The 24,149-nt window shown below is 43.4% G+C and overlaps 1 protein-coding gene across 1 annotated transcript in view; it reads left to right on the forward strand.

The window, feature by feature from the left end:
• The window catches only part of IGSF11 (immunoglobulin superfamily member 11), a 640,837-nt gene that overhangs the window by 541,832 nt on the left and 74,856 nt on the right, over window positions 1-24,149 (forward strand). The window contains exons 2-3 of the mRNA XM_078655922.1: window positions 3,631-3,794; window positions 4,551-4,758. Coding sequence (XP_078512048.1) covers window positions 3,631-3,794; window positions 4,551-4,758 — 372 coding nt within the window. The remainder of the gene's footprint in view (window positions 1-3,630; window positions 3,795-4,550; window positions 4,759-24,149) is intronic.

Raw genomic sequence — 24,149 nt, forward strand, 5'->3', positions numbered from 1 at the left:
AAGGGCATGAGAGGAACTTGGTATTTTTCAACTTATTTTTTTGTCAAAGCAGAAGTTCTCATTTAAAACAACCCCTTTATTCTGCACTGCATGGGTGTGGGTTATGGTGGCTACTCGTTCTCTTGGCTGCATGGACAATAGGACAAATAGTAGGATCATATCCTATTCTAACTCTAGTGCTAGAGTCATTCAGGTGCAAAGAGCTCTCAGTCGTCTAACAGCGTACGTGTGTTAGACATATGGTGATGTTAGGCATGTATTTATGTTTTTGTTTTCTTCATCTGATGTACCCGGATCGGATTTGCACATGGATGTCATCTGTGTACATTTGGAACTGGAGATAGTGTGGTGGTAATATCTGGGCCAGAGTTGGACAAAGATCTGTAGATTGTAGAGAGATCTGTTTAACTGTTGACCAAGATGGTCCAGATGGGTAGCTACAGAAAATGTACCATATTTGCATACGAAAAATTGAGGTGACCTTTAAGTGGCTCAGAGGCCCCTCAGTTCTGCTGTGGCAGCTTAGTCTTGATCGGACCATTTCCTCAGCGAATTAAGTGCGCGTTCCCCTAGGAATCGTAAATTGCACCATTTTTGGTTGGCCTGATTTATAATATTCAGGGAGTTGTTAGCCACGTCTGTCCTGATGTAGACCCTTCATTGACAGTTTTGAAACATTGACATATTTACTGTTTAGGTCACACCTAGGTTAAATATCAAAGATTCTGGAACTGTTATTTTATTCATGGAATGTCTACAAAAGGTTTGAACACAACTTTTACAGTTACTTACATAGTGCACTTTATTTGGATTTGGTAATTTGTTCCACTTGCCCAGAGCAGTAGTTCTTGGGCGCACCAGTCAACTATGATCACAATAAATTTTTATTGCATCCATTCTGGATATTTGCTGCAATATTCTTTCTGATAAAGCAGCGTTCTCTTCTAACATTTATTGATGATAGACTTGCGTTGTCTCTCCTTAACTCACTTAGTGATGAGGACAACCTGTTGACGTCCTCAGCACTAGCTCTGTATTGTGGAGGACATCTACAGGTCTTCCTCCAACCTGTAAATTAATATATTTCTGGTAAAAACACTGGACACTTTTTTGTTTTGTTAAAGCAAGTTGAGTAAGTGAAGGAAGTGCTTCCTTCAGAGTTCCAAGTTTGATTATTGTTTGTTCTGCTACAATGCCAGTGCGCAGTGTGCGCTGAAGTCAGAACAAAACAGACAGTATGCAGACCGCGGTAATGGAGCGTTCTGCTGTCTAGTTCGATCAGTACCAGGGGACATAACTGGCCCTGAACACCGATCAACCCAGGTGAGGCAGCGCTGGAAAGGATTCCCTTTCCAGTGCTTCAGGGTCGTTTTTCATTCCAGAAATGTGATTTTTCTATACATCTTTGGCTTCTAGATGTAAGCCATCATGCAATAAAAATGCATTTTGCAAAATGCCCTCTGAATCATATTATAGTATGGGTAATCCCAAATTCATAGATGTACAAATATTAACTATTTTATAACTCAGTATCATGTGTATATTTACAAAATACCGAGGTTTTCTTCGTACCTATTTTTTACTGATTACATTTTACCATATGAATTGATGTATGATAAGGGAAGGCATGGCTTGGTAGTTTGGGCTGGACTGTTCCCATGAGGCACAGGGTCAGACTGATTTGCATATGGCCATGTCTGAACTGGGGTGGCAGAGTGGGCTAAAGAACGGTGATGGATTAAACCCAGATCTTTTGACTGGGTGTGAGTGTTTGATTGGTTCAGATGCTCCGTCCATCACCACCCCCCTTTTGTACCGCATTGGTTTAGAGAGTCTGCCCCTCAGTCCTGCCTATTGATCAATTTGGACTGGCTATTGACAGAAATTGGCCCAGAAATATATGCAGGTCAGTTTTGAATAAAAACGCAACCTGTTCTCTGAAGATGGTTATGAAAAGTAGAGGAACACTTTCAACAGTAAAAATAAAAGTAGTGGAACCTGGTGCCAAGAGGTTCCCCCTCATTTTGACCTTCTGAGGGGGCCCATGTTGCAGATGGGGGTGCATACCTTCCTGAGGCATTTCATCTGGAACATTATGTTATGTTCATTATTTTATGTTGATTTGTAGAGCCCACTATTCACCCATGAGGGTATTCAGGAGCATGAGCAGGAGTGTTGGCGTGCGGTCTCCGTGTGGTTATTCGGAGAGCCAGGTCTTCATTTTCTTGCAGAACTCAAGATGTGAGGAAGAGAATCTGATGTGTTGTGGGAGGTCATTCCATGTTTAGGGTGTGATGTAGGAGAGCGATAAAACTCCTTCTCTGCTGGAAAGCAAGGGGAGCGTAGGTTTCTGGCAGGCGGGGGAGAACGTTTATGCTGCTGATAAGATTTGCTGGCTGAATGTTGTGCAAGAGGCTTTGTGTGTGTGAGTGAGGAGTTTGAATTGGCTTCATTTGTGAATTGTGAACTAGTGGTGCCCCCTGAGGTGAGGTGAGATATGAGTGTGGCATTGGAGGTTGAAGATGAGTCTTGCAGCATCATTCTGGATGGTCTGGAGTCTGTGTCTGAGCTGCTTGGAGGTTCTGACTTAGTCTTGCTGTAGTCAAGTCTGCTTCGTCATGAGTGCTTGCTTGACATTTTGTCTGGTGGTCTGTGGCAGCCATTTGAAGATCTTTTGTAGCATACATAGGATGCGGAAGCAGGCAGCACTCACTGCTTTTACTTAAGTGCCATGTTGAGCTTGTTGTCCAGGATGATCCCCAGGTTCCTTGTTGTTGGTGTTGGTCCTAGTTCTGCTGGCCACCTGGTGGAATCCCATAGGGAGGTCTTGTTTTCGAAGACCATTACTTAGATCTTGATGGAGTTGAGCTTCAAGCAGTTAGTTCTCACCCACAGTTGATGAATTTGGTTCTGGTGGTCGTTGTCTTGTCCATCAGGGAGAGAATGAGTTGGGTATATTGGCATAGATGATGTTGATGCATTGGGTTTGGATGATGTTGATGAACAGTGTGGGTCCTTGGGTGCCGATCTAGTGGAGGCTTCTGATGAGTGTGTTGTGGCAGACTGTGTCGAAAGCTGCATAGAGGTCAAGCAGGATGAGGGCCTCTGCCTGTCCTCGGTCCAGGAGGGTCCGGATATATTTGGTAACTGCGAAGAGTGCTGTTTCGGAGTTGTGTTTTTTTTTATGAATCCTGATTGAGTGTAGCCCAGCAGGTAGTGTAGTTCTAGATGAGCCATGAGTTGCTTGCTAATTGCCTTCTTCGTCAGTTTGGCTTGGTAGGTGAGCAGGGAGATAGGATGGAGGATACTTAGTTGGTTTGGTGCGGCTGTTTCCAGTCTTCAGGGAATGTGGCCAATATGATGGAGGTGTTGATGATGTGGGTGTTAATTATGCTAACACTTTAGACAGTGTTGCAACAGGAAAGACTAGAAAGCTCTCACACTAGTCACTATAACTTTATTCTTACATTAACTTAAGCTGGCCAATGTACTGATAAACTGTCCCTTAATCTGCTTAATCCATAGACTACTGAATTTTTCCTCCATATTTACAGTGCCTCCCTTGTGTTCTAGATTAACAGGAGCTTGGATGTGGGGTTCTGATGTCTTGTATTTATTTCTTCTTCATAGGTTTTGTGAACACGCTGGAGGTGTCTGTGAGCTCAAGTAGTGTCCAGGTGGCACGGGGAGAGACAGCAGTCCTGCACTGTACCTTCATCACTAGCGCTGCCCTCACCAACCTCAATGTGATCTGGATGGTAACACCACTGTCCAATGCCAATCAGCCTGAGCAGGTGAGTACCATATTTGTACTTTCCTTTAATGCCCCTTTGGTTTGGTTCACACTTCCCAAAACCTGTGAATCTAGAGTGAAGCAGTGCAATTATTTTCACAAGCAAAGTAACTCATTTTTGCAATCCATGAAGCTTTATGTGTTTTTTTTTCTGGTTTACTATGCCCGTGCAAACTTTTGGAAAGATTCAGTACTTATGTATATGCTAATTACCCCACCTCAAGATATAGTAAATTTTGAGTGCACACTCACTGTACTAATTATGTGCCCAAATTGCAATAATTTTGTAAAATTAAGGAGGTAGGTCCTGGGAAGTAGGGTCAGCTGGACCATTTAATACTTTTTGAGAAACAAGATGCCAGCCCTACAATTCGTTTTTTTAGCTCGTAAATTCAAGCGACAAATCAGTCCTATTTCTAGATTTGTTCGGTATAATTTATTTATACCTTTTACTTTTTCATTTGTTGGCTTGAATTTACGAGCTAAAAAAACGAATTGTAGGGCTGGCATCTTGTTTCTCAACAAATTGCAATAATGGCCTTGACTGTGCAGAATACACAATATGCAGCACCATTTTCTTAGTTTATAAAAAGGATACATGCAATGTACATTTTCAATATCCCCACTGAAATGTTTTCCACTGAACTTGGCAAAAGCTGGAAAAATGCACAAAAAGAAACTTCACAAGTCGCTGGTATACCATAAGTGTGGTATCTTACAAACCTGTCTTGAAATCCGCTATTTGTCTTTCGTCTAGGTTCTAATCTACCAGGGCGGGCAGATAATCAGTGGTGCAGCCCATTTCACTGGGCGTGTTGGGTTTGAGATGACCATGCCAAGCATCCGGGCCTCTATCTACATCAATAACACCCAGCTTTCGGACACAGGAACCTACCAGTGCTTGGTGAACAACCTTCCAGACATAGGTGGCCGCAACATCGGGGTCATCGGACTCACCGTCCTAGGTGAGCACGAAAAGGATGACACTCTCTGGGTCCTTATTTTGCTATTGCATTTCTGCAGTAAATACCCAAAAAGCCATACTATCATGTTTTGTGCATTCTACCAGAATGTAGAGTTTGAAATATCAAGCTACAAAAATATGGTGGCAGAAATAGTGACCCAAAAAATATTGTGAAAGTTAATTTAAATAGATATGGTTTAATATACTTAATTCCACATATATGTATCTTGATAACATACCTTCAAGGTACCTAAGTGTGGAGTATGGAATACTAAGTCTATACTCACTTGCACACTTGCCTTCATAACGTGGTGGTATATTTTTGTAGCAAGATATTTTTGTACTTGATGTTCTGACACATAGCTCATGTTTTGTTTCGCTCCCCAAAATGAACATCACTGACTTCTAGTTACAGGTAGAATTACTTTCTATGGACTGAAGCTATTTTGTAGATGCCCACTTCCAGAATCCTTGATCAGAATCTGTGATCTAAAAAAGATTTATTTTTAATAATTCCTGAGACTAAGGGCCAGATGTAGGTAATTCCGATTTACCTACTCTTAAATACCGAATAATACCGAATCGGTATTTAAGAGTAGGTAAATTGGAAGTAGGCAATTTTTCTTTTGCAATTACCGATTCTGTAAGATTCGGTATTTACCGATTCGGTAAATACTGAATCGGTATTTTCCATTGATTCCTATGGGCCTTGAAGCCCATAGGAATCAATGGGAACTACCGATTCGGTATTTACCGAATCGGTAAATACCGAATCCTGGCAGGGGGAACGGGGTGTCACTTTGACACCCTGTAGAACCCCAATTGCAGGCTTGTGTGCCATGTGGCACACATACATGCCCTAAGGGCATGTCTGTGTGTCACATGGCATAGGTGTACATGCACAGATGTGCATGTACACTGGAATTCGGTATTTTACCACCCAATAGGATTGGGTGGTAAATACCGACTCCTAAAGGGCCTGTGGCACTCTTTGAGGTGCCAGCTACATCTGGATTTACCGAATCGGTACATATACCGATTCGGTATATTATCGAATCGGTATATTTACCAAATCGGTAAATTTACTGATTCGGTAGAATTCGGGCCCCCTACATCTCATAAACCAATTACCGGTCGGTAACGGCCGAAATCGGCCGTTACCGACCGGTAATTGGCGACCTACATCTGGCCCTAACTATTTAAAAAACCGAGGTATGTGACTCCCTATCTGTAAATTCATGGAATAAGTTTACCCTTCATTTGAGACAAGCTCCTTTCTTAAAAATCTCAAATCAAATTTAATTTTTCATAGTCAGTTCATTTAATACAATCATTGGAATTGAGAGTAGAAGGTGAAAACAGTTTTTAGACTCACAATGCTTGAATGTTTAACTCTGTCGGTGAGTGTTACCCTCTGTATAGTTAGTCAAATAGAATGTGTAAACTTTTCAAACCTCACTTTTTCTATTGTACTTGGTCTGGCTACAAAAAGCTTCAGTTTTGCGGTGGATCTCATTTCATCGATTCTTCAAAAATTTCCAAATGAAGTATAGAGAGGGCGGACGCTGAGTCAGACCCTTACAGTCTCTGGGCCGATTTACAAGAAAGTGACGCATCTATAGAGATGCGTCACTTTCCTTGCGCCACTCTAATAAATGCTTGCACCACCAAGGATGCGCCATATTTACAATAAGCGCACCATTGCGGAAGGATTGACACATGTGTCAGAAATTCTGATGCATCTGTTGGTGCAAAAGTCACGCAGGCGTAAGGTTTTGACACAGTGGCGTCCTCAAAGTGACGCAGTGAAATCTTGTAGATTTCATTGCATCACTTTTATGAGGCTTTCCTGCGAAGGAACGCATCCCTGCATACATTATACCTGATGCAGGTATGATGTGACGCAGGGCTTTACAACGTGACACATCTCCCTAGATGCGTCACGTTGTTAATAGGGCCCAGTGTTTGCTCCACCGTTGCGTCACAAAAAGTGATGCAATTGCGGCACAAAGAGGCGCAAGGGGCTTGTAAATCTGCCCCTCTGGATTTATGTGTATGTCATGGCTGGCTATTGTCTGATTAAGCTCTCAAGCAATCTGTGGCATTATGTGGAGCGTTACATTGCCCCATTTGTGTCCTCAATGGGTTTTGGTGATGGGGCTCGTACCAGCTTAATTTGACTATACTCTTAAACATCACAAATCTATGTTAATTATGTGGCGTTAGCACAATGTAAACTCGTTGCACTCTAGTATTAATAATAGAACAATAAAGTTTCAAATTTATTTCTAAAATGTCCCATGTTAGAATAATAGAATCACATAATGTGTGCATTCTAATGTTTAGATTTTTCGTGAAAAAGTAGTTCTCACTCAAAGGAACAAGAGCATTTTTAGATATAACTTTAATAGTCAGGTGTAGTCGGGGAAAAGGAAGCTCAAGGTCAACCGAATTTTCCCACTTGGAGGTGTGGGAAAAATATAGAAAGTTATCAATTGCTACAGTGGAAGCTGAAAATGTATTGGAGACGATGACCGTGATTACCTTGAATACTTTGTGTGCTAACTGGTGTTAGTTAGAGGGCAGAGGCTCTTAGGATTTCATGAGATGCAGACCTCTTTACTTTTCCTCTCACTGTGTGGCTTCATGCTATACATTATTTAGACTTGGAGTACTTTTCCGCAAGACTTCATTATGCTGACACCGGTTCCTTGTTTTCCTTAAATTAAGTAGGGTTTCCCAAATGTAGTATAGAGTAGGGTGAGTGAGATTCCTATATTTACTAATGATTAGGCAGGAGGATCAGATTCTGCAATTTGATCTACACATCATCTTTCTTATATTTTGCATAGCAGCTACAGAGTTTCTCGTATGTTTCCTGTTGTTTAGACTGAACTTTATTAGGAGATTCAGATTTATTCTGGTGATCTTGTATTTTTATAATATGTCTCTGAGACTCATATCAGCTTGTTTCTGAGTTTGTAATAAACTCTTTAATTCTATTCAGTAGCCCTGGTTTATTGTGTGACTAATTAGTTACACTGTTATTGTGACGCTAACTCCCTCTCTCCTCCCGTGTAACAATATAAGATTAATCGACCAGAAAATAACATTTTATAGAAGGGCTCAGAGCTATCTCATGCTCAAATAGACCCTTTGGTAGGGTTGACCCGGTGTGTGTCTCTGATATATTTATTTTACGCCCACACCATTTTAATTGCTGATCTATGTATTTTTAGGAAAGGCTTTTTTTTATGCCTTAGTCTGTTACAAAAACAGAGAACCAGTTGTCCTTGCACGTTAATTTGTTTGACTTTATTGTTGTGAAAACATAGTTAGATTCACCACTTTGTTTCATACATAGTTTGCTAAATAGTAAAGATACCCACATAAATAGGCAGTAGTAAAGATGCAATGAAAATTCTGCCCATTTATCAAAAGTATCTAGTCAGCACGTGCCTTTTAAGTTGACCACTTGGTAGAAAAAATTTCATCTTCTGTCTCCTTTTCATAACAGTTTAACTGTGCTACATCGGAGCAGCAAAGGAGCGCTACTGCCAGCATTCACATTGTTGTAGGCCAACTGTTGCTTCATTGTGGGACTTGGTTTCTAGTACCTTAGGGGCAACACACTCTGGGCCTTATTTATGAGCCCTTTACGCGGCCGTTGCGTCACTTTTTGTGACACTGCATTGGTGTAAAATATGAGCCACATTGCGCCATATTTACAAATGATGCATCTAGGCAGATGCGTCACTTTGTAAACACCTGCACTATGTTAAACCTGTGTCACGTATAATGTATGCCGGGTGGGCGATCCACCGCAAAAAAAGCTTGTAGTGGTGATGCAGTGAAGTCTGTGAAATGTCACGACGCTACTTCTAGGAAGCCACTGCGTCAAATCCTTATGCCTGCTACACAGCAGGCATAAGGACTGATGGCGGCCCTTTCACATGGGATTTTCCCCATGTGAAAGGACACATTGTTCGAGTTGCGCTTGTTTTCAGACACACCCCAGCCTAGAGATACACCAGGAATACTGACGTATCTGTAAATCCTTGATGGCAGACCGAAAAGTGTTGCAGCGCTGTTTTCACGCAGCGATGCAACACTTTTCATAAATGAGGCCCTCAATGTTTGGCCAATTATTACTAAAACATTCCCTAAATTAGACAAAGTCCTAAGTTAGAGAGTAAAATCCATATGTTGAGAGACGTGAACTCTATTTTAAATTTCTTGAGTGCTTGATTGATTTTGTGAAATGAGTTCAGTTTCATTGCTATGAGATAACAACCTGTGGTCATATTTAGACCTTTTGCCTAAATTGTTCGTTTTAACGATGCTATTATGACCCTTGACAAACAAAAATTAAAGACACAAGTGCTTTATAAGCTAGCCTTTTATCCAATACATATAGGAATCAGTGGTGCAAGTTTGAACTCCGAATTAAACACACATGCTGCTTGTTTAATTAATTCATACACTGATCAATATTATAATGAAGATTCAGCCCTACGTTTGCTTGCGCATTCTCCCAACATTCGTGCACCATTCATCCATGTGTTCGTAAAGCATATGCCTCTCATTCTGGTAGTAGACAGTGCAGGATCTTGCGGCCTTCTCAGAACAGACATGATGTACACTGTGCAGGGTGTACAACCAGGCTGTGGCTGTTCCTATGGTGTCTCATTTGACAGAAAAAGTAGAGGCGCTTTGTATGCTGTCTGATATTGCCTTTATGTTAATATCATCCATGTTAAATTTTAAATAAAGTGGAAACCAATGTCAAAGGTTAAATCAACCTATCAGGAGTGTCTATTTCACTCTCTTTTGTACAGCACCTTGTTGCTCACAGTAGAGTTATGCAGGGCTCATTTTCCCCTTTTTACACTTCCTGACTTGAAGATTTTTTAGGTCAAGCCTAGTGCAGCGGCGATGCGCTGCACTATGGGAGGCTTTGTGTGAGCACTCCACAATTTTCCTAAACTTCTCCGTGGGAGTTTGTTAACTCCCACACATTCTATTGGCGTTTGCGTGTGGCTTTCAATAATGAAATCCCGCAAATGGCCAAAGACGGCTACATGATAGGTGCTGTCGAATGTCAGCGTGTGGAATACCAGTGCTTTGTAGCCTTGATTCTACCTCATGCTTCTTTCTTTAATCTCGACAAGAAGCTCTCCTGTAGCTCAATCATGCCAATGCCACTTAATTTCCTTCTTTCTCTTCCTCCTTCTTTGTCTTCCTCCTTATTTCCCTTTTGTGTTTCCACTCTGATGCTCTGGGTCAAAGTCTGATGAGAAAAAATAAGTGGCTATCTTCAAAAATAAGTGTAGGTGGATCCCACCTGCAACCACAGGCTCAAATTAAGTACTGCTTTTTCATCTCAGACTGTAATTAATGCTGCTCTGTTAGGGATGAGTGGGTGGCAGATAAAGTAATTCACTTGACTTCAACACCTTAGTGTGTCATGAAAGTCTTTGTCACAGAGACCCTTCAAAAGCTTATCACCAAGTTCTCAATCAGATCCACGTCACCCCCTTCCCCCCAAAATGACCTTGTTAACCAACAGGCTTGTCTAAGCCAACCACCATCTCCGACTTGCACGGGAAGAGACTCTCAAAATTTACAACCAAGTCACTACCCCGCTCCATCCCAGCCTCTTTCACATCCTGAACCTGGTAAGCAAGAGGTCTGCTCCAGTCAACTGTTCCCTTCGTCCTTAATTTCTAATCAAAGCACCCAAACACGGCAATCTCAGCAACCAGAGAAATCCCTTGCCTGCTTACCGCAGACCCATGGAGTCCCTTGGGAGGGCCCCTTAGTGACTCACACTCAGTTAATTTTTCCACAAATACATGCACCTGAGTATTGGACGTCAGATAAGCCCACCCCAAACAGTGACCGACGGGATCCCTTGTTCTTTTGTTGTTCGGCGAACCTTGCTGCTGGGCTGCTCTGTGAACCTTGGAGCTACATCCTGTTAATTTGCACCTCGAACTTTGTTGTGCGGCGAACCTTGCTGCTGGGCTGCTCTGTGACCCTCGGAGCTACAATCCCGTGATTTTGCATTTCGAACTTTGCAATTTGCGGTACCCGGGTCCCGCATTTGAGGAGGAGGACTCGGCGGATCTGGCAAACTCTATTGGGGTGTCCAGGGGCAGTGCAGGGCTGCGAGCAAGCGCGGGGACTCCATCTCCCAGGAGTCCCTGCCGGCCAATCTGGAACACCTGGCCCGCTCTCCCTGCTAGCCCCGCCCCCTGAGTATTGGACGTCGGATAAGCCCACCCCAAACAGTGACCGGCGGGATCCCTTGTTCTTTTGTTGTTCGGCGAACCTTGCTGCTGGGCTGCTCTGTGACCCTTGGAGCTACATCCTGTTAATTTGCACCTCAAACTTTGTTGTGCGGCGAACCTTGCTGCTGGGCTGCTCTGTGACCCTCGGAGCTACAATCCTGTGATTTTGCATTTCGAACTTTGCAATTTGCGGTACCTGCTTCCCGGGTCCCGCATTTGAGGAGGGGGACTCGGCGGATCTGGCAAACTCTATTGGGGTGTCCAGGGGCAGTGCAGGGCTGCGAGCAAGCGCGGGGACTCCATCTCCCAGGAGTCCCTGCCGGCCAATCTGGAACACCTGGCCCGCTCTCCCTGCTAGCCCCGCCCCCTGAGTGGTCCATACCTAATAAAACTAAGTCACACTACCGCTGTGCGGGAGCACGCGGGAGCCTCCCGGGAGAAGCCTGGGCAAAGGGCGGGCCCTCTGTGGCCCTCAGAGGCACGAAAAGGCCAGGCAAGGCCACCCCCCTGACACCTACGGACACCTACCGTATGGACAATAAGGTACTGTTCCCAGTTTGACATCCTTGCATATAATACTGCGCTGATGATACTGGCCCGTCAAATCGCCATCGCTGATTGATATTTATACCCCATTGTACCGTTACTACTATATATTGAACTCACCCGAGCCAAGTCCAGATAGACTGTCCAGCCCCAGACAGCCTTCAATAGACAGCAGCAAACATGGGGAAGAAACTGGTACCTGCTCCCACTGAGCCACTGAACACCTTAGACTCCTATCTAGTACAAGTGGTCAGCAACATTAACAACAAGAGAAGGCAATCCCTTGGCTTGAGCCAATCGCCTATTCTGCCTCCAGAAAGCCCTCCCACAAGTGTACTAAGCATAACGACATCTGATATACTGCTAGAAAATCCCCCTATAAATCTAGCAGATCCTATCCCTCAAGATATTCCTCAAGATAATGGCAATGAGGCTGATGACTCTGACCCACTAATTGATCTAATAGACTTATCAGATAATACTACTGCTGATTCAAATCACCAGATAGCCACAACGGACGAAGTCCTATCACCCCTGCAGCCTGCAACACGGGCTGTTAGAGCCTGTAGAAAATTCCCAGCAAAGCGGGGGGGGAAACAACAAGGTAGGAAAAAGCCCGCCACCCCACCCCCAAGACGTGAAGGGAAATATGCGGAGCTTGACATTGATGTAGAGTCAAGACGCATTATTGACGACGACCTATTTAATAGGATTCAAGACATGATAGACATCAAAATCAGGACTATAATCAAGCCCCTGATCGGGAAACTGGACAAATTAACATCTGAGGTTAAAAAGTTGGGCGGGGTACACAGCAAGTTGGCCGACGAGGTAGCGAATCTATCCTCCCTTGTTACAAATCTAGCGGTCACGGACGTGGAGGTTACCCCAACTGAAAGTAATCCACAGCCCACCCAACAAGGGCCGCTGCCACTGCCACCATCTCCATCACTACCTGTACCTAGACAGGATGTAGAAGCTGGAGACCCCCACATCAGTACAACTGCTGTTATAGCGGAACCACAAAAAGAGGATGTCTCAGCCCAATTCATCATGGAAGCCTCTCCAGTAGTACTGGTATTGGCAAACGTCCCTGTTCTATCACAAGACAAAATAGAGTCCAATCAGAGTTTGAAAGACAAAGCGCTACACTGGCTTACTAACAACATGAACATGGCACATCAAGGGTTCGATAAACTGGCAGGGGATATCGTTATGACCAGGAGGGTATCTTGGATTGGGAGTAAGCCCAAAAAGTTTAAAGGGGACTGTGTAATTTTAAACTTTGCCAATGCGGAGGTTCTCCCAGACATTTTGACTAATGTTTTCCCACCCCAACGTCGTAGTGGTTCCATAATTCCCCTTACCCTTAAATTTTTCTATAATGAGACTCAGCTTGCCACCTTCCCCAACATCCCCAGATATAAGAGTTATACTAACACCAGTAGCTGGGGAGGGGGCACCAGACCACGATATCCTAATGATCGTTTTCAGCCCACAGCAAACTTTGAGTCAGGAAGATTTAATTACCCGAATGAGTTAAACATCAGGCCTGCCTTGGCACATGAGCCAAGAACAAATGGTTGGGGTCCTGGCTTCTTGGGTTACGATCATAGTGCTCGGGGCAATAGGTCTACACACTGGTTGAGAAACGATCAGTCTTCGATACGCCCAAATACTCCACAACCTATGTGGAACGCAGCACTTTACAGACAGGGTCAGGTAGCCACTTCCTTTGAGGGGGGATTTGGTACAGGAAATAGGTTTGGTCCCTTATCTGATCCAAATACCTGTGATTGACTTAAATTAGGAGTCGATCATGAAAGGGAGGCGCTGAACAACCCAACATTAAAAAGTGGTCGACATAACACTGTCGAACACTTTAGTGATCCTACTCACAAGGAAGCACCAGAGTCTCAAGTGCCGACAAATCTCGACCATCCTCCGATTTTACTTCGGACGGAGGCTTGTGCTAAACCGAGCACGATTAGTGAGGATACACAGAGCCTCCCTCAAGTGGAATCTAATGAGGGATCATTAACGCAACAAATAGTTGAAGGGGACTCGGAGGGGGTAAATGAATCTAGGACACCCACTGACTCCTGTTTTATCATAAGCTGGAACGTAGCAGGCTTAAATGCAAAACGTCAGGATAACGCTTGGCTGAGCTTTGTCTCAAACCATCACATCATCGCCCTGCAAGAAACTTGGGACACATCCGACAATCTTTGGTGGGATGGGTTCACTAGTTTCACTAAACCTGCAGTCCCTAGCAGAGTGGGTAGAGCTAAAGGTGGCTTGGTAATTTTGTTCTCCTTGGACTTAAAAGGAAGCTATAGGCAGATTAGTACCGACTCTGATAATATCTTAATGGTTGAAAGGGTGATCAATAATACCAGCAGGACCTTATATGTCAACTTTTACAATTCTGGGAATAGCGATTATAGAGGTTGCAATATCGCTAACCTAGACAGTATTTTAAACACAGTATCTCAGAATATCATATTATATATTATAAATATATATTTGTTTTTGAGTTTATCTTATTAGGTGATTTTAACATACATTTATGTAACCTAGCCTGTAAGGGAAGTAGCGAAAACGAGGTTGACGATGCTGCCTTACAGGGACCCCACTTTGAACATTCCGCACAGGGGCAGGAGCTTGAAGAACTACTCGCTAACTATGACCTGTACAAACCTGACTGCGGCCTGAGAATGCCAACTTTTACTGGCACCCAATACGGAACAGTGATTGACTACATTTTTGTTTCACTAGGCATTCTAAATCGGACCACGGACTATCGTACAGTTTTAACACACCATAGCGACCATAACCCCGTATTACTTGAAGTGGCCTGGGGAGCTCTGATGGGGGCATCACCAATAACCGCAAAACTTGCATATCCCCTGAGGACCACTGATCAAGATAGACGAGTGAAGTGGGCCAAAGTGATCCCGGAAAACTTCTATGAAAAAAACTTCCCAAAAATCAAAGACAAGGTAGAGTTCTGTAAAAAATCTGGCACCCAAGGGAAAAAAATAATAGCAGCATATGAGGCAATATGCGACCAGGTGTCAAAGGATCTTTTAGCCAAACCTATAAAGGGAGCCCCAGGACACAAGCGTTGGTTTGACTCTGCATGCTCGAAAGCCCATAGAGAACTGTTGGTAGCCCTAAAAAATGTTCCTAGGGTTAAAGATGATATCTCGAGGCTAAGGAAAACTTATAAGGCAGCCATAAAGAATCGTAAAGATACCATCAAACGCGAAACATGGGAAAATCTCCTTTCAGCGGCAGTGTTGAAGGACAGTAGGAGATTCTGGGAGATCATCAAACAGCCCCTATTCTCTGAAGATAAAAATGCACCCATGGACTGCGTGATTACCGATGAAAAATGGCTGTCTCATTTCAAAAACATCTATGGGGGTGACGAAGAAGGAATCAAAAAGGTCCCACTGCCCAACGCAGTTGCACATCCTATCATCTTTAATCCCCAAGAAGTGGAAAAAGCTCTTTTGGCAACCACCAAACACAAGGCTCCTGGACCCGATGGAGTCCCTGCTGACTTTTTTATGTATTCACCTAAACTGTGGGCGGAGGTTATGTCAAATGTGTTTAACGCAGTTAATGGTAATCCAGCCCCCGCCTCGTGGGCCATATCCACCATTGTCCCTATTTTTAAAAACAAAGGTCAGCGGGACGATCCTGCGTTTTATAGGCCCATATCCCTTTTGGAATCAACCATAAAAATCTTGGGTAGGGTACTCTTATCCAGATTGAGGGAGAATGTTGAGGGTTGCGGTGGGCTGTCCGAACTGCAATATGGCTTTAGAGAGAGAAAAGGGACCATTGAACAATGTATCAATCTGCATTTACTCATCTCTAAATACACTGTGGCCAAGGAGGGTTCCGTGTTTCTAGCATTTATGGACCTCTCCTCGGCTTTCGACCTGGTCAATAGGTCAAAACTATGGTCGATCCTGTTGGAGATGGGCATCGACGAAGCTTTGGTAGTGTTCATGGCCACTTTGCATCAGGAGCTTTTTGCAGCTGTTCGAGTGTCAAATAATGGCAGATGTACCCCACTGTTTAAATCTCTAAAGGGGGTACGGCAAGGCTGTATTTTAGCCCCCTCGCTTTTTACCATCTACATTAATGGCCTGGGGGCACACCTGCGAGGCCAGGAAGCGGACGTCCCGCGCGCAGGAGGTGTCCAAATTCCGGCACTCCTGTACGCGGACGACGCTGTGTTGATTGCTCGTACCGGCATTGGCCTCCAGCTCCTTCTGGACGCCTTCGGTTCTTTTATGGATAATTTGGACCTCAAGGTTAATGTCTCTAAGTCACACATGATGGTAATGGGGCGTGAGTGTACTAAAAAAAGACATAAATCATTCTTTTGCAGAGGGGTCCCCGTTTCTAAGGTAACCACATTCCCCTACTTGGGTGTATTGTTCGACCAAAAAGGATCGTGGGGGCCACAGATAAGAGCAAAGAGGCTGGCCGTAATCAGATCATCCTCAGCGCTCTTGGGTTTTGCTGGCAAGTTAGGAGCTAGGCCCATGGAAGCCCTATTAAAAATCATCTACAAGTGTAAGCCTGTGGCTATCGCACTATATGGGTCCCCTTTGTGGGGGTATGTAAATCTTGACCCTATTCAGAGAGCAGAAAATAGATTTATTAGATCTCTCCTCTCTGTACCACAGTCAAACCCAACCTATTTTATTCACAAAGAGGTGGGCCTACCCTACCTGTCAGATACATTGAGTCTAGCCCCCTTGACCCTGTGGCTGAAAATGTGGTTGCATGAAGACCTCCCTTTGAACCATAAAATCTTACACGATGTCTTATCGCTTGACAAATACAGCAGCATTCCATGGCTGGCCTATTTAGTCAAATCATTTACAGATTTGGGCCGTCCAGAACTTTTCTCATGCCCAGAAAAAATTAGGGCTCAGGACATAGACTATATAAAAAAGTCATTTAGGGAAAGGAAGGAAGCGCGCCGCGAGGAACACGAACTGTTGAAACCAGCAGTAAGGGCACACAGCCTTTTGGTTAGCGCATCCTCACTCGCACCTTATCTTAGCTTCGTTACATTCCCTTATCACAGGTTTTTGTTAATTAAGTTTAGGTTTAACCTGTTACATTTTTATTTAGGTTCCTTTAAGTGCTGGCAGAAGCCAGACTTAGCCCCTCCTTGTAGCTGCGACCATTTTTCCGTGCAGGACACAATGCATTTTGTCATGTTTTGTAGTTTGTATCATGAGCAGAGGAAAAAATATTTGCTTCCCATCCTGAAAGAAGTGGGCTTCACACAGGTGCGCCCGGCGCTGCTCTTCCTACAGCTCCTGTCAAATCCTCGCATTACTTTCTGCACTGCTAACTTTTTAGTGGCCGCTGCTAGGGCGAAAGCTGTTGGCCAAATTTCGCCTTAAAATTGAATGGTTACTAAGTTCTTCTTGACATGAAATGTAAATCTATTTTTTAATTATGTATATAGCTTTTTAAATGTGCATCTAGACTGTTGCTTTTTAGAAAAATGTAGAAATATGTATTGCATGTCATGTTTTATTGTTTTTTGTTTCTTTGTATGACTTGGAAAAAGTCGAATAAAGATATTCTGACTGACTGACACATCCTGAACCTGGTAAGCAAGAGGTCTGCTCCAGTCAACTGTTCCCTTGGTCCTTAATTTCTAATCAAAGCACCCAAACACGGCAATCTCAGCAACCAGAGAAATCCCTTGCCTGCTTACCGCAGACCCATGGAGTCCCTTGGGAGGGCCCCTTAGTGACTCACACTCAGTTAATTTTTCCACAAATACACGCACAAAAGGGTCCGGTATTTAATTCTGATTTACTCAGTTCCCCCATTTCACATGCCCTAAGTCCATTAGAGGGAAGTGCAAATTCGATAAATGCACAATGCTTTCATTGCGCCTCACCAGTGGAAATAATAGCCCCGACAAAACCTTCCCAAAAAACAGACCTCAATGACCAACTGCTAGCGAACCTGTCACTTTTCTTTAAAGATTCCCAGAACCCGCCTAACTTAACACCAAAAATAGAGCTACAGCCAGACGCGTCCACCAATTCGAGTATTTGGCCCCAACTATTACTCACCTTTCAATCAATAGTCACTGCTTTAAATTATCTTTCGGATAAACTGGACACCCAGGTCGACCTGCTAAATACTCTAGCATTGTTCACAGCAGGGATCGACAACAAATTAGATAAATTAAATAATCTAATCACAGGAGCACAATCGTCCTCTAAATTAGTGCAATCTGTTTGCTGCTGCTCGCCCATCATTGACTCGCTGTCCTCGCTCCCGGCCTTTTTATCTACGGTCATAAGTGAGGTTAAGCTACTGAAGGGAGGTAACCAACCCGAATGTTTGCTTCAGCCAAATCAAAACCTTTTAACTGTGATCCCAGAACCATCCAACTCTGTGAAAGGCCAAGTGATCAGGCCATACTCGAGCGGGGGGTCAGACCCTTTGGTAACTGAGATCGCTAAGCGAGACGGGCATCATTGCCCCAAAGACCCCTTTACGGCAGCGGCACCACGTGCGCCTCCAGCCACACACATTGGCCCAGTACATGGGGAGCCGCACTCTACCAACGACAAGAGGGAAACGGTGCCTGTGAGCGAAGCCACGGCGGCCACTGTGGCTACCCCCTTTTCAGACGCACCCTTTGCCCCTCCCCCGCATATTAGCAAGAGGGAGCGCAAACGCCAGCGCAAACCGAGGAATAAAACAAGATTAAACCCAATAATTAATCCTCCTAAATTATTTCCATTATTCTTAAATGCTAGTAATAAAAAAGATCTAAATACTCCTCAGACAGCAAACACTAGCCAATGTATACTTAAGGATGATTCAGCCCCAAGTGTCTGTCAACAGACCCCGGGCTGTAGACAGGACCATATCATTACTGCCTTAAAACCAGCAGCAACTGGGTGCCAATCCATAATTGAACCATTAAGGGTCAACCCTAGTGACCCGATCCAGCCAACGAGTACAGTTATGAGAAACCAGCCTCAACCTACCCGCATACCTAGTGCACCCCTGCAGGCTAATCGAATCATTGGTCACAGTTTTGTAAAAGTTATACATAATAATAAACTAACTCAGGCAAATCCAACACCTGGACTTAGTCCTGTAAAAAAAATTCATAACAATGAATCAACGCCACCCCCTAACTGTGAGTCACTAGGCACAGGTCCATCAACTTCACTTCAATCTCGATCGGGCCCAGACGTAGGTTGTCTAATCGAAAGAATCCCTCATCCCAACGCAAGCCCCAGCAGTAAGAGTGCTAAAAGCAGCACCGTGGTTGCCAGAATATTCCTTGCCCCAGAATACACTTCCAAGGGTCGGCACGACTTCCTGAACAGATCAAATATAATAAAACTAGCAAATGGGGTACCGGGATTTGAGGCCCTTACATCTGAAGACATTGACTCTATTGAATTCCTTCCACCAAGAGGTTCACAACCATCAGAGGTAACCCTGGTGTCATTTAAATCATCAACCTGGGCGCAAGTATTTATCGAGAAAAGGGCAATCTTTCGGGAATGGGGCATCAAAATTTACCCGTACAACCCCCCAGGTTACCCTTCATTACTGGTAAACCATCAGGATACCCAGCAAAAAGTTGAAAGTACCGCACCAGGAATCAAAAGTAGGCCCTACTCCATTCTAAAAAACGCCTTAGGCATAACAGAGGGGAATCTAACTCCCCTGAACAGAAATTTTAATCCAGATAATTCCCAAGATTGGGGGTGGCTTCCAGCTGCGTTGGCTTGCAATAAAATGGCCTGACCCCTGGAGCTCCATCCTCGACATCCAAATGTCAAGGCTTCTGTTCAAATGGCATCTCAAGCACTTCCATTCACAGAACTCTCAATTCTGGAACGAGCCCCTTCATTCGCTTTGTGCTCATGGAACATTAGTGGCCTCCAAAATTAAATCACCAACTTGGATACACACTTTTTTATATTCGGGCACACTGTAATAGCACTACAAGAGACATGGGCCACCCAAACCACCCCAGTGACCGGCTTTATTGAATTTTGGAAACCGGCGGTCAGAGACTGTCTCTACGGCCACCCAAAAGGGGGCCTGTCGATTTATGTCTCTAACAATTTAAAAGGCCAGATTATGCCATTGAACTTCGACGAAGACTGGGTCCTGGGAGTCAAAATCAACTCATGGAGTAACCAACGCCCCCTTCTACTGCTTAATATTTATATCAATCCCAGTACCCACTCCAAAAAGATACATCTAACACGTCGTGGACCAACAGTATGCCGATTGTATAATCACAGGGGATTTTAATACCAACCTCTTCCAGGACAATATGGAAGATCTTGAAGGGCTAACCCCACTTGCATCTGCAGAAGTTGAGGCGCAATCCAAACCGCTAAACCAAGCCTACTGCAGTTTGGGGGAACTCTATGTGTTGCAACTACACAGTGCAGGATTTTTGGTAATAAATGGAAGGTCCACTAATGATACACCACCAAATTGGTCTTGGACGAATGGCCGCAAGTGTTCCTACTTAGATTACACTATTTGCAACTTGGCTCTGCTGAAGCATCTGGACAACTTCAGTATACAACCGCGAACTGAAAGCGACCATCGTCCCCAGTCCTTAACCCTTAAAATAAAGCCAGAGTTCCATAAATCTGCTCCAATTACATTTACAGGAATGCACTGTGACAACCTGAAACGCCTAAGATGGAGTGACGAAATAATACCCCTTGTCACGGAGGCAAGCGTGGCCCTTATTTCAGCCGGCTCCGATCTGGGGCTTCTCCCAGTTGCTGCATGGACAACGTTTTGTTTAAAACTAATAACGCTATTTCCAACCAAACAGTTCTCTCGGACAGATTCCGTTACCTGCTAGGGCGTAATTTCACGAGAGACAAGGGCACTGAAGACACTTAGAAACAGCGCCTTGCGGTCCCTGATGAAATCCCCAGGAGATAACAAGCTTCTTAAGGTGTATAAACCCGCCCAAAAAACATTTAGGCAGGCAGTACAAAAAGAAAACCAACTCCAACAAGATGGATTCTGGTGCAAACTAATATGGGAGAGCAAAAACCACAACGCAAGGACATTCTGGGCCTTAATTAACCGTCAAAACTCTGGTAAGTCCAGCTCCGGCTCAGCAAATATACAAGAAGCCAGCTGGTCGGCTTTTCTAGTGGATCACTTTAAGTCCCCAGAAGGAATAGACGCATGTCCGCCAAGGTTGGCGTCGACAAGCCCGAGCAAAAGTGGGAGCAGGTCTACTGGTAGCTTGGACCCCAGCACCGACGATCTTCAGACAACTCAAGAAAGGGTCACCAAAGTCCTGTTGAAAGTAAGAGCGGACGGAGCACCGGGTCCCAATGGTCTACCTCAGAACTTATTTAAATCTAATCTACCCCTCTGGTCCGGCTATCTAACCAACCTTTTTAATTATTCCCTTAGAACCTCGATTATACCGGATTCTTGGCATGGAGCGATAATCCACCCAATCTACAAATCAGGTCCCCATTCATCACCAAACAATTACAGACTGATAGCTCTCTTGGATATTGAGGCCAAACACTATGCGAGCATTCTCCTGAACGAGCTGAGAGCGTGGGCGGAGGAGAAGAATCTGATACCAATGAACCAAACCGGCTTCATTGCCAAATCCGGAACCATGACTAATTTACTGACATTAGCCATCATTGTTGATAAAGCATGCTTAACATCTAGGGCTGTTTTTTGCTGCTTTGTTGATTTTAAAGCCGCTTTCGACAGGGTCCCCAGGGCAGCCCTATGGGAAAAGCTAAGGAGATGGGGAATCCCTCGAAAACTTCTGGAGGCAATAATTCGGTTACATTCAGGTACATGGGTTCAGGTGAAATTGGGGTCCGGCACACATCTCTCTCGGAAAATCATGACAACTAGGGGTGTCAAACAGGGCTGTGTGCTGGCCCCACTTCTTTTTAATCTGTTTATTGCTGACCTGACGACAACTTTAGATGAAACAAATAGTCACCCCCCAAAGGTGGGTGGTGTTCCCATAAGCAACCTGCTTTACGCTGATGACCTAGTGCTTCTCAGTCTAACATGCGTTGGTTTACAAAGGCTCCTGGTAAAATTATACAATTACACCACTGCAAACCTGTTAAAGGTTAACCTAAAGAAAACTCAAGTGGTTATCTTTGGAAAAAAAAGAAAAGTCGGGGGAGGATGGTCATATAACAACATGACCATTGCAGTAGGAAGTGTATACAAATACCTAGGGGTCAACCTCGACTCAAGGGGCAATTTTGCGAAACAGCGTAAGGAGATATCTGCTAAAGCTGTGACCCTACAGGTGACCCTCTCTAAGCTCTCAAAAAAATTGTCTGGCCCAAGTTTAACTCCTCTACTAGAGGTCATGAGAGAAAAAATAGGCCCGACACTGTCATATGGTAATGAGATTTTCAGGGGTAAACTGAACATGAATTTAAACCAACACGTGACAAAAATTTATAAAAAAGTCCTTCGTTTGCCCAAAAATGCCTCTGCTGCCCAGATTAGGCTAGAATTTGGTTTATTAAACTATGAAGCCTCCAGCATTGGCACATTTCTAAATCTCTGCCACAAATTCAGACAAGCAGACATAGGCTCATTGGAGTCACTAGTTTGGCAAGATATCTTTGTGAAAAACCCAGGGGGCAGGTATGGGTGCCTCTTTAAGGAGTACATTCAAGAACTCTCTGCGGGTGACCTATGGGATCTCAACCCCAATATGACAGTATTTAAATCCACCATTAAGAAAAGCGTCCGAATAAGTTCCCTCATCATGGATAAAAATCACCTTGCCAAACGTAGACACGCCTGGGCCATCATGAACTCGTACGGGCGTTTGGCTCCTGCAACCTATCTGTCCTGCACCTACTCCCTGCACCTAAAACTCAGTTTTATGGCTATCAGACTTGGTGACTGGCAATTTTTAAAAGATCTGCCAGGCTGGCGTTGCACGTCAGATGAAATATGGTGCAGAGGGAGCGGCAGGACGGGCGAAACTCTGGAGCACGTGGTTTGTCTTTGCCCAGCACTCATGGCACAGCGCAGACGTAAATTGAAAGTGGAGTGGAATAGGTTGGGAATCCGGTCCTGCAGACAGGCAATCATTGCGGCCTTATGCCCAGAAAACACGGCTTTAAATATCGGCCTTATGCTGTTTATACGCTTTGCACATCGCAACTTTTTGCATGCTCCCCTCATGTTGGGAGCAGCCTAAACCAAGTTGTATCATCTGTAATTGATTTTATTTATCGTTGCACTATCATGATTTGTTGCTATTGACCTGCTGTTGCTATTTTATCTGATCTCTTTTTTAACATTTGTAATTATTTATTAACGGCGGGTGGGCCTATAAGTTCAACACGGTAAATCACTGTATAACAAACTCCGTATCTTTTATCTTCTTTTTTTTTAAAAAATAAGTTGTTTTTAAACGTTGCTTGGATTGTTCAATAGGGAACTGCACAATGCAATGTGGGAACTTTTATTCACTTAACCCCTTCGACGCTCATGACGAGCTGGGCTCGTCATGCAGTAGCCTCCTGCTACGCTCATGACGAGCCCAGCTCGTCATGAATAATGGTGATCATGATTTTCCAGCACAGGGGAAAAATCCCCATAGCATTCAAAAGGTTAAAGTTGATCATTGATGTTATTTTTGCTCTTACAATGTGTATTGCTGTTGGCACTTCTTTTAAGGATGTTATTTTATATCCAAATAAAGATTATTATCTATCTTGAATGAAAGTCTTCAACCCATATGCCTCCGTTCTTTGAGAGTAAGTGCACCTGCATACCTGGAAAATATGCTATTAACTGGACACAAGGTTGTAACCCTTCAACTCTAACTTTTATTAGAAATGTCTATCTTACAAGATCTCATATTTATCACCAAATGGCAAAATGGCACACGTTTGTTGGTTCTCCAGTGAAACAAATAGAGTTTCCAAAACATTCAATGCTGATAGTTGAATGGTATTTTAAGGTGAGTTGGAGAGAATTATTGCTGTGGTTATGCTTTGAGTCGGGGGTTTGTTAGGGTTCCATGTTTAAATATTGTTAACAAAAATATCGTTAACAAAAATATAGATGTAAAAATATCGACTACAAAAATATTGAATCCCTATACTTAAACAGGTAAGTACAACAATATTGACTCAAAAGTATAGATGTAAAAAATATAGATGTAAAAAATATCGACTTTAAAAAATAATATAACTTAAAATAATTAATTAAATAATATTAATATTATTAACAAAATAAATTAAATTACATTTATATTTTAACTAATTATAACAAATAAACTTAATTTAATGAATATAAACACAAAAAAAAGTGTACATATATATATTTTTTTTTAATTACATTTTATTATTATCTTTATTTAATTTATAAACTTTAATAATTATATAAAAATAAAATAAACACATATATAAAACAGTTTGATTAAAAAATATTATTCTACATTTAATTAACACATTAAAGTATT

Source organism: Lissotriton helveticus, chromosome 8 (assembly GCF_964261635.1).
Source record: "Lissotriton helveticus chromosome 8, aLisHel1.1, whole genome shotgun sequence".
Classification (NCBI taxonomy): Eukaryota; Metazoa; Chordata; class Amphibia; order Caudata; family Salamandridae; genus Lissotriton; species Lissotriton helveticus.